At 45.8% G+C, this 17,309-nt stretch overlaps 1 protein-coding gene across 1 annotated transcript; it reads right to left on the bottom strand.

Moving 5' to 3' along the window:
- Positions 1-1,113: 1,113 nt before the first annotated feature.
- On the bottom strand, positions 1,114-15,742 carry gabra4 (gamma-aminobutyric acid type A receptor subunit alpha4). Its single transcript, XM_034543228.1, has 9 exons — positions 15,651-15,742; positions 15,304-15,422; positions 13,946-14,013; positions 13,515-13,735; positions 12,869-12,951; positions 9,248-9,391; positions 8,585-8,737; positions 4,602-4,858; positions 1,114-1,650 (listed from the first exon to the last, which is right to left on the bottom strand). The coding sequence occupies exons 1-9, from the start codon at positions 15,740-15,742 to the stop codon at positions 1,114-1,116; spliced, it is 1,674 nt and encodes a 557-aa protein (XP_034399119.1).
- Positions 15,743-17,309: the final 1,567 nt, after the last annotated feature.

Here is a 17,309-nt window from a genome sequence, read left to right as displayed (position 1 = left end):
ATAGTCCTTGTGAAAGTTCCAAAATGAACACCACGAAAAGCAGTGAATCATGTATGTGCGTCAGGTCACATCTGTGAGACACAATCTAAAGAGGTGGACGACATCAGTCAGCTCCTGAGTCTCTAACCTGGAGGAGCAGCTGCTGAACAGTTCAGTCACGTTCCTCTTGTTCATGCCAACATGGTCGCTAAACAAGCAGCCGACTCATCGTTTTATTGCTGCAGTGATCTGCTAACTAATAGCTTCGCTTTCCTTTCCTCTTTATTCATTCTAGGACAGTATTTTAATCACTTGCACAATCCTAGTCGACCATTTGGCAACCAATTGTTGCAGGAAAGAAGCTTAACTCCTACTGATACACACGTTAATAACATTTTTTTCTACTTTCTACTCGACTGATCCCCGAATTTCATCTTTGATATTTCAGTATCTCCAGATTATCTAATCCATTTTTGACCGTCATCTGGCCTGAATTCAGGATATAAATGGCAAATCCAAGAAAATCCAATGCACGGACCCTTTGTTCAAACAGTTCAACTTTGCATCATCATCTATAGCCTGCTGGCACCAGAAGCAACTTGTCTTAATATTCATTTGGAAGTACACTGTAATCATTAAATATAAATCCATTTTATCCTAATAAATTCATATATTTACATAGTGTCGGTGCAGTTCATTCCACGACGCCGGTGCCCGCGTCCGAACATCTCGCCAGGTGCAGGGTACAAAAATAGGAAAATGAAAAAATCCCATGCTTTATCTTGACTGCAGGCCAAAAGGGATCATGAGGCAGTTGTAGACGATGCAGACTTTTTAACAGTCAGACGCAGAACGATATAAAGAGGACAGTGTGCAGGTGTTCTTCCTTATGTCGAGTCAGATATTTCTCATTTGGTTGATTTGCTCCCATGCTATGCTTGCTGTTTCGAGGACATTAGGAAGAAGAAAATAAATGTGTTCTTCGGGATATTGAAGTGCTTGGCGAGCGCATTTTGTTCATCTGTTTGGCAAGAACAATAGCGTTCCTCTTATTGTTTGCAAACTCCCATAATCCTTGTTTGCTTCCCATCTGTTGAAGGAAAAGAGTCTTCGCTCTTGTTGCCAGAGCAGAGCCTAGCCACCTGTAGCCACCATCGTGTCCTTTGATAGGTAAACCACCCAGTAGACCATGTTAAACGCCCCGAAGGACACGGGGAACAGGATCCGAGCGTACTTGTCAATTTTGCTGGTTCCTCCCATGCCGGCGGTAGTGGGCTGGGAGCACGGCGTCTGCTTCAGCTCCAGCTTGTTCCCCATCATCTGGATGCGCTCCAGCTTGGGCCCCAGCAGATGCTGCAGGGACGAGGAGCTGGCGTTCTGCTTGCATGGCGTCGCCGCCATCACGTCCGGCGTGGACGCCGCAGCCTGCGGCACGCTCTTCACCAGCTGGTCCGAGGAGGAGGCCACGCTGAGCAAGCTCTCGGACTTGGGGCTGGAGCGCGAGAGGGGGGTGGAGCTGCCGTTGACCCCGCCGGCCAAAGGTCGCAGCACTCTCGCTCGGCCAACCCCCGAAATGTTGGTGGTGGACATGGCTCTCTGGTGACTGCTGGCCTCTTGGTGGGAGATATAATTCATCCGCTTTCTCAAGTTGCCGTTGCTGTCGGGAATCTGCTGAGACAGAAAAAAATAACCTTTACACAGTTCTTTGCGTGCAAATAATTTGCATTATTTTGCAATTTTCTTTCACAAACTGTTTACATAACACGAATACTGTGTGCGGAAAAAGCGACGGCCCAAGGACGAAACCGGGCGAAGTTAAGACTAGGCTTGAGTTTGGTTGGTGCAACCAACTTAACGTCCATTCTAAAGACTGGTCTGAACAAAGACCGACTTAGCAGTTAGCCCCAGGCTTAGTAAAGACCAGTTGGTGCAACCCGCTCCTGCTCACGTTCTACAGTAGAACTTGACCGATAAATCGATCAGCCAATATCATCCAATTACAGCGTTGTTTGTATTGGTACATGTTGGCTACTTAAGAAATTGACTGTTCGCTCAACCCCTCCCCCAAACCCCGATGGGTCCAATCACGGCTTAGCAAGCGCGTCAGACCTGTAAAGCTTTGGACTTAACTACATGTTGAATTGGTGTGCATGAGCCGAAGGTAATCAGAATACAAAGTATTGGTAGGGTGGTGTCTTTTTTTCGCTGTGTGAGGAATGACAGGGTTTGTTTGCTCCAACGTTAGCTGCAAACGTTAGCATGGCTGAAAGGCTAGCATATCATTAGCTACATTTTGTGGGTTTGAGTTTAAGCTAACGTTAACTTTATTGGACCCATCAACGATCCATTGTTTCAAAGGTATCTATAAACTTTGAGTCGTAATTGTGCCACCACAGGAAAGGCAAGCGTGGAAACAGAAACCAAGAGGAGAGGGGAAGGACTTAGACACATGGTCACTTGCATTACAGCATTGTCATCGATAAATTGGATGTCATTAAAGAAACAATGTTGGTGAAATAATGTTTCCAACTGTGAAATGTCCCGCTTATCTTATACATAATTCTTTAATAACGCAAGAATTATCATCATAAATTGGTGTTTAAGTCATGTAACGTAAAACGTAAAAAATATCAATGTTAGTATCAGTCTCCCAGTATCGGTCAGACTTTGATCTATAGTCTGATCTAGATCTAGATCTATAGATCTATAGTTAAGTGAAGCGTTTAAGGGACACTTTAAGGTCTGAAGGGTGTTTCAGAGGCTTTTATATCCTGTTATCAAAGATATAAAAATATATGACCAAAACGTTTAACAAACTGATACATATTGCTTTTTACTAAGTGACAATAATATGCATTTCAAGTGAAAATTTCTGGTCTGTTGTTTTGTTGAAATGTGGAGCACCATTTGAGAGGAAACCGTTTGAGGATTAATCGTGTGAATAATCACATTCTTCCTGTCTGCCGCAGGTTTTAAGGCGTTTTCCTGTCAAGGTACCGTAAAGCTCCCTTGATTCCCCCCCCCATCTCGGAAAAAGCGGAGCGGGCGACTTAGACCTCGTCATATTGATCTGTTCACGGCCCTCCTGACCCATATGGCCTTCATCTGGAAGCGGACAGTACACAGATGTCACTTACCAAGGATTTCACTCATTTCACCCAAGCTTAAGACAGAAAGTAGGTAGCACTTCATCGGGGCGGTAATACCGTGTAGCGTCAAAGGAGCTTATCCTTTGATTGATGTTTTCAAGCAGGGAGAGTGTGATGCTGGTTCTGAGGCCTTTGCAGGAATTATCCAACCGCCCACCATCCCCCAGTAACCTTTGAAACTGAAAGGGTGTTATTGTGTGGGGTGGAGGTCAAGGGCTAAGGGCCTGGAACCGTCAATACAGGACCCTATCGCGGGCCCCTCACACCAAGCCCTTTGGTTAGCGCCAACAGGACCCGCCCTCGAGGAAAAGAGTATTAATTCTTTCCCCCGGAGCCTTTTCTGAAACCTATACAGATGTACCCGGGCAGCGTTGCTGTGGCAACCTACTAATCCACTGAAGTGCTGTTGACACCATAATGCATTCACGCGTGATTACGCCACACTGGGATTGGAACTGGAGGGTGCAACTTAAAGTAGTGAATGTAAAATTGACATATGCATTACTGGGTTATGTCAGCTCCGGTGATGGGTTAACAGTAGGCCTACATATTCAAAGTTCGCTCTTTGAGAAGAACATGAAGTCTAAGGAATGTGCACTTCTCCTTTTCTTTTCCCACGTGTCAAAACACTGTTGGTGCAGCACCCTAAATATACATTATTTGAACAGCAAATTGTAACACCTTCGTCATGTCTGACTGGAAGCTCTGAAATAGCGCCATGGTCATATTCATGAATTCTGATCCAATCCATATGTCAGCTGCCATGGTGCCAATTTGATTTGTCTCAACTAGTGGTGCAGAAATGGGAGATTATGGCAATTATGTATTTGTGTGGAATTTCCAAACAAGGGTTTCAAAGCAAACACCGTCATTGAGAAACACCTTCGTTCTGCCGTGAAGATGCTGTTTTTTTCTTTTCTTCTTATCACTTAAATGAGAGTCAAATAAATAGCCGCAAAATTTAAGGCTGTATGAAAGCTAAATTAGTCCACGATTTGGGGACCCCCACCTAAAAGAAACCCCACAATATCCGTTTAAGTGTATGCTATATTTTGAATAAATTCACTACATGACCTTGCCATCAGTCAGCCCTTACTCTTTGGGGAACAGAAGCTGTTATCTATGCTCTCTTCAAAGCCACAGGACTCCTTTGACAAAAGCAGACTCGAGTCGCTGGTGTAGATAACAGCACGGTAAAGAAAATGTTCCAAGTACAAATGATCAGATACAGTTCCAGTGATTTAAACTCACATCCTGGGATCAGATTTCTACGGTTACCCCCACAGCTCAAATCCTCTCTGAGCAAGAGCAAAGCTGAAGGTCCTCTGGCAGGCCCACTCCTGGCCGCTCAAAAGTCTAGGCTAAGGGCCAGATACAGTAAGCACATAATATGGCACACGCTGTGTCTACTCCAAGTTAGGTGTTATCAGAGCATTCGCCACGGCCACTTTGAGGGAAGCGGAAAGAAATCACCTGCAGCACTTCCCCCGTGTCCTTGACCTTGACAGGCGTGGTTTGGGGCACCGGGGGACACTTGGCCGGCTTCTTCTTGGCGCGCTCCATCTGCGCGTTGGTGAAGTAGTTCACGGCGGCAAACTCGATGAGGGCGGAGAAGACGAAGGCGAAGCAGACGGCGATGAACCAGTCCATGGCGGTGGCGTAGGAGACCTTGGGAAGGGAGTGGCGGGCGCTGATACTGAGTGTTGTCATGGTGAGGACGGTGGTGATGCCTTCAATGGGATCAGAGACAGGGGAACGTCAAACATATGAGTGATAGTGGACACACGATCTGTGTTAGGATTAAGACGAAATATCTATCTGCCTATGGAACTCATTTTGTCCCCACTTTTTTCCCCATCATGCATTGCATGAACCACCATCACATTGGAAATGAGAATGAAACCCCCTTAAGGAGATTTCCTTCATGCAGTTGCCAAATAAATGGTGATAAAAATCATTTGCGCAGTGCTTAATAACCCATGGGCATTATGTTGCTCTCCATCAGCACATTTCATTAACCGAATGCGGGGGATAATGAACCAAATATATTTGGCTCTTTGAAATGGGAGACATGTACAACAGAACCACAATATTTACACCTGCAGGTGTTTTTTGGAAACTAGGGAGCAGCTGTAGACACAGCACAAACATATTAGGACCGTAAAAAGTAAATATGACTGTAGGTTTAATTTAATGGGATTATTTCAGCCTGTAGATAAACTCCGCCTCCAAATAATGTACAACTACAAGTTTGATGTGTATCAAAAGATATTACACCATATTACACCAAGAGCTTTACAGTAAACCTCAGCAAATGTGGAATCTCGCGTAATCTCACCAACTGTTTTGTATTTTCACCTCGCTTCCGCACAATTTCACCCTCTGGCCGCGGATATTTTTGTACTTTAGCTTCCTCTGAAAATAGTAAAACAGATGCCAAATCTCAGTTGTAGTTTAGACGAGGATAGACAAGATTTGGGATTTTCAGATGAGAAGATTGACCTGGACCTCATATTTGTATGTTAATAATCCGGCTCCAGAGGAGAGCCAGGTTAGCTGTTTGCCCTTGCTTCAAGTCTTAATGCTAAGCTACACTAATCACCTGCCTGCTCCACTTATGTACTTAAAGGTCCTGTGTGTAGGATTGTGTGGCATCTAGTAGTGAGATGGCAGATTGCAACCAACTGAATGCCCCTCCAATCACCCCTCGCTTCCCACGCACAACCTACGGCGGCCTTCAGGTAGAAATGTGAGAAGCTCACGAGAGCCGAGGTTTGTTTTTGCCCGTTCTGGGCTACGTGGCGGAAACATGGCGGACTCCGTGAAGAGGAACCCACGAAGATATGAGTGGCCTATTCTAAGCTGACAAAAACCACAACAATTCATAGCTTCAGGATATTATAATTATTCCTATAAAGTGCGCATTGCAGTGAACAGTCTTGTCGCACATTAAAAGGCACAGAAACTAATTATCTTTTTCGAATGAGCTTCTTAAAAATCGCCCCTGACCCTGAACCTCACCCCTCCATCTGCAGCTCTAAACCTTCTCCCTCCCTCCTTCCCATCCCAACTTCAGCCGCCGCACACACATTCAAACACAGAAATCCGCTGCCTCGGCGGCTCGACTGATACAACAACAGTTGTGCTGCTGTGGCAAGGGGGGGGGGGGGGGGAAGAGAGGCTGTGCAGCCGGACTGTCAGATACATTGGTCACCGCGGGAGAGCGGCATTGATCCCCGAGCGCTTTATTGTACCCCACGACACCGAGAGACATTTCTACCGAGGGTCACACTGTTTTTTTCTGCTCAGCAGACTCGGACTCAAAACACAAACTGCACTGTCAACAGATACACACACTGTGTCAAATGCACCCTGAATGGATCCAGGGGACACTGCAGTGTGTGTGTGTGTGTGTGTGTGTGTGTGTGTTTGTCACCAGCAACAAAACCATTATGGGGGTTTGTTGTTGGGTCACCATTAGGGATCCAGTGTGCTGTCACAGTTTGACTGAATGTCGCTGAGGGCCGCTATTATAATTAAAGGGGAAGTGCTCCAATGTTACACATGAGAGTCGACAGGCGTTGGGCAGCTCAAACTGTACATGTGAATAATGTTGCACGGAGCCTGTTTTGGCTCAAGAGGGAGCTATGTGAAGTCTGATAAATCAGCTCAAGTGATGTCACTTGAAATATATTGACTCATTTCGTCATCCATGATACCCATAACGGGGAATACAAAAAGGCATGCACTGTAAAGACTTTTTAAGTTATTATTGGTTTGTTAATCATTTACTAATGCTTTACAAACCAGTTGTAAGCCATTAATTGGGAACGTGTGGTGTGAATGTGTGGCGTTGTGGATTTCCGATCCTCCACAGCCCTTTCCCAGAATGCAAGTGGCTGAACAGATCAAACAGTTTTCAAAACCAAGGAGCTGAATCGTTGTACTGATTCAGGACCACAGGGAGCCACGATGACACACACACAGGCAGACAACGTGAAAACAACACTGGGAAAAGACCACATTTCACCCACAGACCACTCTCATGTTGTGACTCCACATACTTCTGGCATCAGTGACAGTCGGCATGTCACAAAGCTGCTCCAGGAATCACGAATCACCACCGACACTCAGGTTGGCCTTCCACTCTCACTCCCCAAGTCAAAATGACCTCTTGATGCTGCGAGCAGATGATCTACCGGAACAACGTTTGAAATGGTGGACGAGTATCCGCCATATTAACATGGAGTGACTTTCCAATCAACTTAAGTGGAGGAACGTGGTCGACTGAGACGTCCCTTCATAACAAACCAACAGCAGGCAGCAACACTGGTGTGGTTTTAGCAGCTCTGTCTGTCACACACACTCATCAGTCTATTCGGGGACCGGGAGCCAAACGCAACTGGGTCACGGGCCAAAAACTGAGTGTTACCCATGATGTAGAAATGATGTGGTAATAACGTCACACTGTTCATCAGCAATGTGTAGGTTGAACTGATTTGAACTGTAACAATAGTACAGAGTACCACTGCAGCAGAAAGTATAGGAGTTGCTCAAGTTAACATGTGATCTCTTTCTGCTGTGCAAGAATACAGGATTACAATACAGTAATGTTTCATGTTGTCTTTGGAGGATCTGGGTCTTTTGACAAAGGGGACACGTTTAGTTATGTAATCATTGTAATCATTGGTTTGGAGCAAAATATAGAATTACATTTTCTGATTATGACACATGAAATGTACATCTGGGACGAGCCGTTTGGAGCTAATTACTAATTACATTTTATATTACTCGTTAATTTACTTTCTATTATTATATACTTATTATTTTTGTCCAGAAATAGAAAACAAGCAAAACAAAACCCTGTGGTAAATATAATTGGTCATTTAAATTTTGTATGCGGCCTTAACCCTATAAATATAAACCTCATATAAGTAGCACAGGGCTTTTTTGAATGGTTGAATAGCTCTTGATTGGGTATTCTTAATGTAAATTTAAAATCTAGAGACAAAATTGATTAATTAATTAATAAAAAATGTCGTCCTGGGGCATCTTGCCTATAACAACGACTTTCAATGCTCTCACAGGGCACCATTTCAACCTATTTAGAGCGGTATTTATATGACATGGAGAGAAGGTTTTGCACCGTTCACGATATGAGAGCCAAAACCTGCAGTTCTGATCTTTGCTTGAGGCGCCTTTGCTTAGAAGAGGCATCAAAACGTTTTCTTCCTCGTGCTGTCAGCTGTTTATTCCAGCGTTTCAAACCAGTTTTAAAACCAACAGCAGAGAATTAGCATTGCATTAGGCAATCTTGAGTAAAAAAAATGTTTTAAATGCAGTTTTTTTATATAATAATCACCTTGCGAGAGACACACATGCAGCAGGCGTCAAGTAAAAAGCCAACAGAGCGCATGGGGGCTGTGCAGGATGAGGGAGGTGTGAGGTCTACGTACCGAAGACTGTGCGTGCCGGGACCGATTCCTTATTTATCCAGAAGGACACTTGGGAGAGGATGACTGTCATTATGCAGGGGATATACGTCTGAATCATGAAGTAGCCCATTTTACGTTTCAAGTGAAAGTAGACCGTCATCACCACATATTCACCTAGAGGATCAACAGGAGTGAATTAGTTTGATTAACAAAGAACTCCAACTCTCGAAGCCGACAGATTTCACTTAGCGCAGGGTCCATAGAGATGTCGCCTTTTATTCTACTTAATGGCTTTTTTTTTTCTTGCATTTTAGCAACACCCCCCCCCCCCCCGTCCGTCCATCCATTCCCACCCGGACGGACACATGGCAGCCATCTCTCTGCTGCTAAAATCCTTTTTCTTTATTTATTCATCTGAAAATGCCCCCAACGCATGATGCTGACGGGCTTTGATTTAAAGAGGCTGGCACCGTCTGCTAGTGGTCCAGTGGAGTGTGTTGTACTTCCACAGCGTTTGTCCTAAAATACAGTGTAGACATGGCAACATCTACCAGGTTCGACACAGTGTCAAATATATTTGACACATTCTTTTGTAATGAATCTGGAGAAGAGAGACAGCCACTTAGCTTGGAAGCGTGGACTCAGTTGATAAGTCAAGATGGCAGGAGGACGAGCAAGTCTCACCTGTGATGGATTTGATCGTTTCGCTGGAGACCGTCTGTCCGATGAGATCATACTGAACGAGGCTGGAGGACTCAGGAGGGACCTCCACTGAATGCTGAGGCCCTTTGGTCCACGTGTAAATGATCTCTGTTTTTGGATAGGCATCTGTAGGCAGACATCAATGTGAGTCACAGTGCAGTGTGGTAAAAACTAATATCATTTGACATAGCTATAAGTGTGTATATATAACCTGTATTGTCAATATAGATACATTTGTAGGACTTCTTAACCTCCCCCCACATCGTTGATGAATTCATGGATAACCTCCTCTCCTCCCTACCATCTGTCTCCCGACTGGCCATGAAGTCATTCATAACCTCATGAGAGTCGCAGCTTTGTGAGCGCCGGTCGATAGACAGAGGAACACGGGTTCTTATCCCGCTCGCTCTACCTGGTTGTGAACAGACACGATTTCATTCCTGATTCTATTTTCCTCATTGTGGCGATCCACAGACGGACGGGAAGCGACAGGGAAGTGAAGGGAGAGTCAACGAGAGAGAGAGAGAGAAACAGCTGTTTCTACACAACTCCCTCCAGCTGATTTTTTTTTAGCAAATTCAATTCAAAATATATCCAGCGCTCATAAAGTGCTACGTTCTTCTGTGAGTGTTCTGATAAGCAGGCCAGCTCTCTGAATTACCAATGTTGGTATTCATGAATGGTGCTTTGTTTCATGACCACATTTTCCAATCGCTGCGGTGATTCGACTGTGATTGGCTGTCGAGCCTCGTCGACTACTCGGGGTTTCCCTTTGGAAAGCCTGCTTGAAGCGGCACGTTGGGGCGGAACTATACTGCAACTGCAGGAAACCCGAATGTACACTCATGAAGCGACTCGTGCGCGTTTCTTCTTCTTCGTCTATTCCCGCTCCGCTCCATGAGCTCGCCCCAGCTAGCTGATTGGCTGTGAGCTGAGACCTACACATGGACTTTGGGCATTCACCCTAGAAACAGATGATGCATCAATATAGAGGGGGAATAACACTGGCTACACACGCCTGACCCCACTTTAGCTTTATTAATACTGTAAAAGTCCATTTACCATGAACTATGTATCAGTGGATTCGTTGGGTGTAACTTGGAGACAGTATTACGTAGACATTATATAAACGTTGTTGTTATGGGGAATGCATTAGCAGACAGGGGAACATTAGCAAACATATGCAACGTATCCTCATGCGATGATATCTTGCAAAAAAAAAGGTTACTCCTCCTTTTCCTACAAAGCCAGAAACACGTGTCAATTTCCGCCTGTTCCACACGTACGGTCTTTTCAAAGTAAACTTCCTTCTTCACAGGAAACAACTTGGTTCGGTTTGGGCAACACATCTAGTTGGTTAGGTTTTTAGAAAAGATCGTGAAACACTTGATTCGGATTAGGCAACAAAAGCGCTCGGTTAGGTTTTAGGAAAAGATCGCGGTTTCAGTTAAAAGAATTATGGAGGTGGCGTAGCTTAAGTACGGAGGTTACGTGACAAATTAATATACGTTTACGACCCCGAACAGCGGCCTCCTTGGTGAAAGAGCTTTTTCACTGAAAGAACTGCTGCCTGCTGCTGCTGGAATAATTGAGATGGTGAGAACCGTGGGAGTGAATCAACACAAGTTTCCATAAAACCAAAACAAGGAGCTGAAAGACACTTAAAAGGACCCTTCACTTCTATTCAAACTTGAGTCATTCATTTTGCTACTCCTTGCAACCAAAACCAAGATGGCATCACAGGTTGATTGACGAGGCTGACCACTGTCTTACGTCTGACATCTGCTGTTACAAATACACGACGACACTGAAAGTGGTGCACTGTGGTCGGAGTCAAAGTTTTGTGGAGGTCCCATCTGCCATTTATTCTCTCGCTAATGCGTCACACTGACAGATACACGCTCCACTGTGTCTGACTTCAGGACATTTTGAATCCGAACAAGTTTTTATTTGTATTTTTCCAGTGTTTTGCTGGTTTGCATCCTGGCCAGCTCGGCCGGTCTTTGCCTGCCACTCCCTATGGGGGACTGTGCTGCCAAAACCAAATGACTCTGGTGTGTCATGGAGTGGAACGCCACGCAAGTCCAGATGGAGAAACAGAAAAAAGGCAACGGAGAGAGGGGGAGAGAGAAAGAAAGAGTGACGGAGGAAGGATGAAAGCCAGGCAGACAGAGGGGAAATGGGCTCACACACACACACACACACACACACACTTCAGCTATGGAAAGTAGCTGCATAGGTCTGCGCTATCCTGAGGCAGAGGAAGGGATTCTGACCTTTCCTTCGCTTCAGGCCGCATCAGATCCATGGTCGCTTCCTCCTGACTGCAGGCTAGCAGCAGCAGAGCCGGATGGTGAGAGGAGGAGGAGGACGACGACGACGAGGGGGGTGACAATAACTGAGAAATGTGAATTTGTCCTCTGCAATGTCACCACTCTGGGTAATTGTGAGTGTGAAGGCAGACTCGTTGTCTTTTCCTTTTCCTTTCTCCTGCAGATGTAATCTTCAAATCGCTGCTCATCTCCGATAAGACGGAGCTGAGAAACTCCTTTTATTTCAGATAAGTCTTTTTCTGCTGACCAGTGGGCCCACTATAAACACTGGTGCTGAGCCAGGCCTCCATTGTTCCCAGTAAACAATGAAATGTTCAGCATTAGTATTAGCATGTGCTATGTCTCAGCATCGCAGCGCTCTTTTCACCACGGAGACGCCGTCTCATTTCGCCGGCGGCCAGGTGGTCGGTCTTTTGTCCGACCAAGCCAGGACGAACTTTGGATGCAACACCTCCCTAAACACTGAAACGGCTTTACTTTAAATGTGCTGCATGTGTCATTTGTAAATATGAACATATCCTCGAAGAATTGATCAAGAAAACCTTGTTTTTGCACTTTAGTTTATGCACAAACTAAAGAAATGATCTCAGATGTTAATCGGTGCTCTTTAGAGGTGCTTGAAGGCAGATTTTCTTCCCGTGTTTATGCACAGCTAAGCTTCACATTCACTGCACAGACATGAGAGCCTAGCGAATACGTCAAACTATTGCTTTGATAATGTGTTCGGTCCTTGCTCTCTCTCACTGAAGTCGCTCCATTTTCACTGCGATGGATAAACAGCCTGCGAGGGCAAAACATTCACAAACTACCTGCTGTGTATGACTTGCAAATTGCGCCGCCTCCTGTTTAGTGATGCAAAGCGATCCGGTGGGTCTCCTGTGAAATGACACCGGAGGGGGGGGGGGGCACGCAGAATGCAGCGTGAAGGCTCCTCAGCGACGGGGGTTTATTTGTTTACAGCCACTACGATAAGGAATCAGACACAAAGAGCTACGCAGCATTAAGGAGTCATAGATGAGACGCGTACAGTAGTACCAACACGACTTGCTGTCTTTTCACACTCCGAGAATGGCATCTTTTGCACGTCCCTCCCATATGAGAATGAAAAAACATGCACGAATGTTGCATTTATTTGAATCTGGAGAGAGGTCAGAGGTCGAGTGGCTGTATTGTATGCTCTCAGACCTGTGTTTTACCTCCTTTTTCAGAGGCCCTGCAGTAGTACACACACACACACACACACACACACACACACACACACAGGACTTACAGCTTCCAAACTTGAGGGGGCACGCATGTCCATCCATGGGGAAGTTCACAAGCTTCATGGGACACTGGGCACTGATGGTCAACCTGTTGCAGTCCAGAGAAGAGTTGCACAATGAAGGGACAAATAGACACACACACACACACACGCACACTAAATGTTAACTAGCAGTAGAGAAACGGCAGCGATGGGCTGCAGAGCCCTGCGGTTGGTTCTTGTGACATAAATACCCATCAGTGCTGTGCCAGACACCAAAACCTTCTCACTAAGGAGGCACAGGAGCAGTTACGTGACTGTTGTATTGAATTGAAGATTTTGAAAGTGTGGCAGCCTCTGCACTGCCTCCACACGGCTCTGCACTGTTTACACATCATGAGCCAGTGGGTTCGACTTCACGGCAAATCTGCTCAATTGCTTTAAATCAAACAAAGTCTGCATTTCCTTTTTTAATCTCTGCAAACACTAAAAAATATAGAAAACGAATGATGTGAGGAGCCCATTTCACCAACATACACGTTGAAGTGGTAGGAAATGGACACGTGTATTTTGAACAAACCCATTTAAGGACGTTTGGGCTAAAGTTATGGCTTTGGATACCGTTCATCGGGTGGCAACAGGCTTTATGTGACGATGGCGTCTCCAACAGTACCTCATGGTGTACAGGATGGTGCCATTCTTCATGATGCGGAACAGCTTGTTGGGGGCCGTCATGTTGTGAGCCACAGACTTCTTGCCGTTCCTGAAGAAGGTGTCCGGCGTCCACACTTTGGTCACCATCAGGTTGTTCAGCCGCAGAATCTCTATGGGTCCCTCGTACATCAGTCTCCGGTCCACCCACGTCTGCCGAAAGAACACGTCCATTGTGTACTCCTGTAGGGACAGAGAGACGTTGGCGACCGCAAGACAGACACCTGAGGTCACGTGTGTTGGAAGGACATCAGAGTCTGGTGGGTGAAACATGGCAACACCCGGCTTTTGAAGGAGCGGGGGTTTTCCCCTGGGCTCTTGTGTGATGGACAGATTTGGAACATAGTGTGAACTTAGCATTAACAGTATTAATACAACAAACAAGTTACGTACCATTTCAACATCTGAGACCGGCCCAAAACTGGTCACATAAATGTCCGTCTTGACCTCCGTCACAGGTCCTGTCGAGCCAATGCAACAGACGAGTGCACAGTTAAGTTCCCCGCTTGAAACCCTTCCGTGATGTCACAGTCCGGCCTCAGTGAGACTCACACCCATCAAACCCAGAAGACATGCGATAGCTTATCCAGGGCTGGAGTGCCATAAAAGCATAATCCTGTTTGATTTAATTTATATTTTCTCCCAGTGAATGAATGTGCAGGCAGACCGTTGTCTATAAGTGCCGAAAGAAGCAAAGCTACAGCGCATGCAGACACGTATCTATGTTAGAATGACGCTCGTAACACGTCCTGAGACGCGAAGTACGGGGGAACCAAATCTGTACTTTTAGCACTTGAACTTACATGCATTAAACGTTTGTCCTTGAACACACACACACACACACACACACACACACACTGGTTATATAACCACATTCGCTTATACGTGCGAGCTTACAGGCCCTCTTGTGACGGCAAAACTACCAGGCTTACAGGATCAAGTCTGAACCATCGTGTGTGTTGTGGCATGTTCTATATGATGAAGTCTCCTACGCAGAGAGAAATATATATATATTTTTTCCTGACGGTTCTTCCTGTTTTCTCCTGTTAGGGTTCTTTGTGTGTTTTTTTTATTTTATTTTTAGGGCCTTAATATTTCTACGGCATTTTATGCCGATTTTGTGATTTAAATGGACAAAATCAAAGATACACATTGTTCCTCTTTGTTTTGGTGTGAGTTTCCTTCCTCCGTGAACAGCTGCTCACAATAAGGTCTGTGGATTGGCTTCAGTAACCGGGTCATGATTCCTGAATTGACACACTGCGTTTTTTCAAATGTACTTTTTGGCACTTTGAGCACAAGCCATGTGACAATGGTGTCCCATTGCTCACAACTCACACCAAAACAATCTAGACTGATAGAAATGTGTATGTTCGGGGTGAACTGTCCTTTTAAGGCTGTACCAATCAAATTGACAAAGGATGTATTTGGTGCTCAGTGGTGACCTTATTGCACTTCATGGAACATCTTTTGACCTTAAAAATAAAAGTCAAATAAAAAACTAAATGTACGCATTCTCCTTTTATTAGGAGCGTTTCAGAGGTGACACCAGTCTTGACATTATAGGGTGTATTTGGTGCTTAATGGTGAGTTACCTTTATTGCATTTATCACACACTGTGTGAAGCTCCTCTATTGCAGAAAATAGTTAAATACAAGATAAAGTTGGATCTGCCTTCTTTTAATTGGAAGATGACGTGTGTTTGCTATTGGTATCGTGTTCATCATAATGCTCCCGAGTGGACTACGTACCCCCGAATCCCGGTCGCAGCCTGTTGTCATAGCCGTCCAGAAGTCGGTCCAGAATGCGAGTAAAATTCTCCGGATAGATCCGTTCATCCTTTTTTGTCTGTCCAGAGATTTTCTTCACACTGGAAAGAAGAAGAAGAAGAAGAAGAAGAAGAAGAAGAAGAAGAAGAAGAAGAAGAAGAAGAAGAAGAAGAAGAAGAAGAAGAAGAAGAAGAAGAAGAAGAAGAAGAAGAAGAAGAAGAAGAAGAAGAATAATCAGGGTACCATAACTTCAGTGCGAAAAAAAGAAGAGGAGGAGAAAGCTCGTTGTTGTTTCAGCACCGCGGACAGCGACACACTGTGGGACTCACCAAGTCGCCAAACACAAAAAGTAGAGGAGGGTCCGAATAGACGCGGGCCACATCGCTGTCGCCGTCTCCTTCTTCTTCTGGGCAGAAACCATGTTCGCATGCCATACTTCAAGCCTCTTCACATTTCACCGCGCCAGACGCCTCTGTGTCCCGGGGAACGTGCGGGGGTGGGGGGGACTGAGCGGGTCGCGGCGGCACCGGGGAGGGCAGAGCGGCGCGCGGAGCGAGCAAGTGGAGCCTCTCCGCCGCTCCTGCAGTCTCTCCAGACGGGCACACATGCACCCGCACGCACAAACAACACGCGCGCACACAAACACCTTCAACCCCAGCCCCGGTCTCCTCTCGTCCGGATCCGAGCTGCTGCTGCTGGCGTCCAGAGAAAGAAACAATCCTCCCTCTCTCTCCTTGTCTCCTTCACTCTCTTGTTTGCTTCTCTGTCTCACCCTCTCTCCCTCCCTCCCTCTCTGCCTCTGTTTGCTTTCTCCCTCTCCCTCTCACACATAACTGCTTTGGTCAGGACACAGTAGAGACGTGCACTGCTTTGAAAATGACTTCAACAAAGTCACATCTCTGACCGCAACCCCCCCCCCCCCCCCCCTCTTTCTCTGTCAAAACTGGAAAACGGAGGAGGCAGATTGACCAGTTCTTCTCATTGACCTGAGCTTCTTAGGTGTTTCCTCTATTTGAGGACTCATTTTTCCAGATGTGCTCCCTGCCTGCCCTTTGACCCCCCAGCATGATGACGCTATTGGCAGCCTAGATTGCCTCCAAGTTGAACTAGTTTCAGCAATGCATTGGTGAGCGCCTGTATTAGAATTCAAATGGGTCAGTCCTGTCGCAATACACAATCACACACACACACACGCACACACGTACACGCACGCACAAAGTCACACAGGTAGAGGAACTGGGACAAGCCACATGCTGCTTCACAGATTTCTCTGCACCTGGGACAAGCACAAGACCTTCACTGTGTGTGCGTGTGTGTGTGTGTGTGCGTGTGTGTGTGTGTGTGTGTATGTGTGCGCGTGTGGCTCTGAAGGTGAAGTGCGGGTAGATCTCACAGGATAAACAAGATGTCTGGGTTCCACCACACTGGCTTTCCTGATTAGTTTTGAAGTGCATACAGTATAAACACACACACACACACACACACACACACACACACACAGACTGGGCTAAAACAGAAGCCACTTAGTGCAAAGGGAGGGCGAGGAAACATTATGCTGATACGTTTACATGCGGGCTGAAGTCATGCAGTGTAGTCTTATAACGCAGCTCCCAATCCCCTGCACAGCCGCCCACCCCGGTCCTCCCACAACACACTAGAGAAAGGCGGCTCTGTGGGGGATGAGTAATAAGCTCTTTGTGGGGGCAGGCTTTCGTCCAAGTGAATTCTGTTTGTGTTTTTTTTTTTTCTCTCTCTCTCGTTTCTTATTTTTTGTCAGACATTTGATTACAATAAGCTCATTTTAACGAGAGCACTTTTGGCGCACTGTACAAACAAGGTTGTGATTTCAATATTTAACGGCAGTCAAATGCCCAGAAATGTCAGTAAGAAGAGTCACAATTCGGCCTTATCATGCCACGCTGACCTTTCCCTGTCCGTCCTGTGTTTGAACTACAGTACATCACGTATGATTGGGTTCACATTTGTGG

The sequence above is a fragment of the Cyclopterus lumpus genome, chromosome 10 (assembly GCF_009769545.1).
Source record: "Cyclopterus lumpus isolate fCycLum1 chromosome 10, fCycLum1.pri, whole genome shotgun sequence".
In the NCBI taxonomy this organism is placed as follows: domain Eukaryota; kingdom Metazoa; phylum Chordata; class Actinopteri; order Perciformes; family Cyclopteridae; genus Cyclopterus; species Cyclopterus lumpus.
Note: the sequence above shows the minus strand (reverse complement) of the source record. Positions and strands in the feature narration are given on the sequence as shown.

Excerpts from the sequence above, each read along its gene's own strand:
- gabra4 (XM_034543228.1), bottom strand. The coding sequence starts at position 15,742 with ATGGTTTCTGCCCAGAAGAAGAAGGAGACGGCGACAGCGATGTGGCCC. Across the intron at positions 12,952-13,514 it reads ACCATCCTGTACACCATGAG|GTTGACCATCAGTGCCCAGT; the intron begins GTACTGTTGGAG and ends GGACTGCAACAG. Across the intron at positions 4,859-8,584 it reads CCCGGCACGCACAGTCTTCG|GCATCACCACCGTCCTCACC; the intron begins GTACGTAGACCT and ends ATCCCATTGAAG.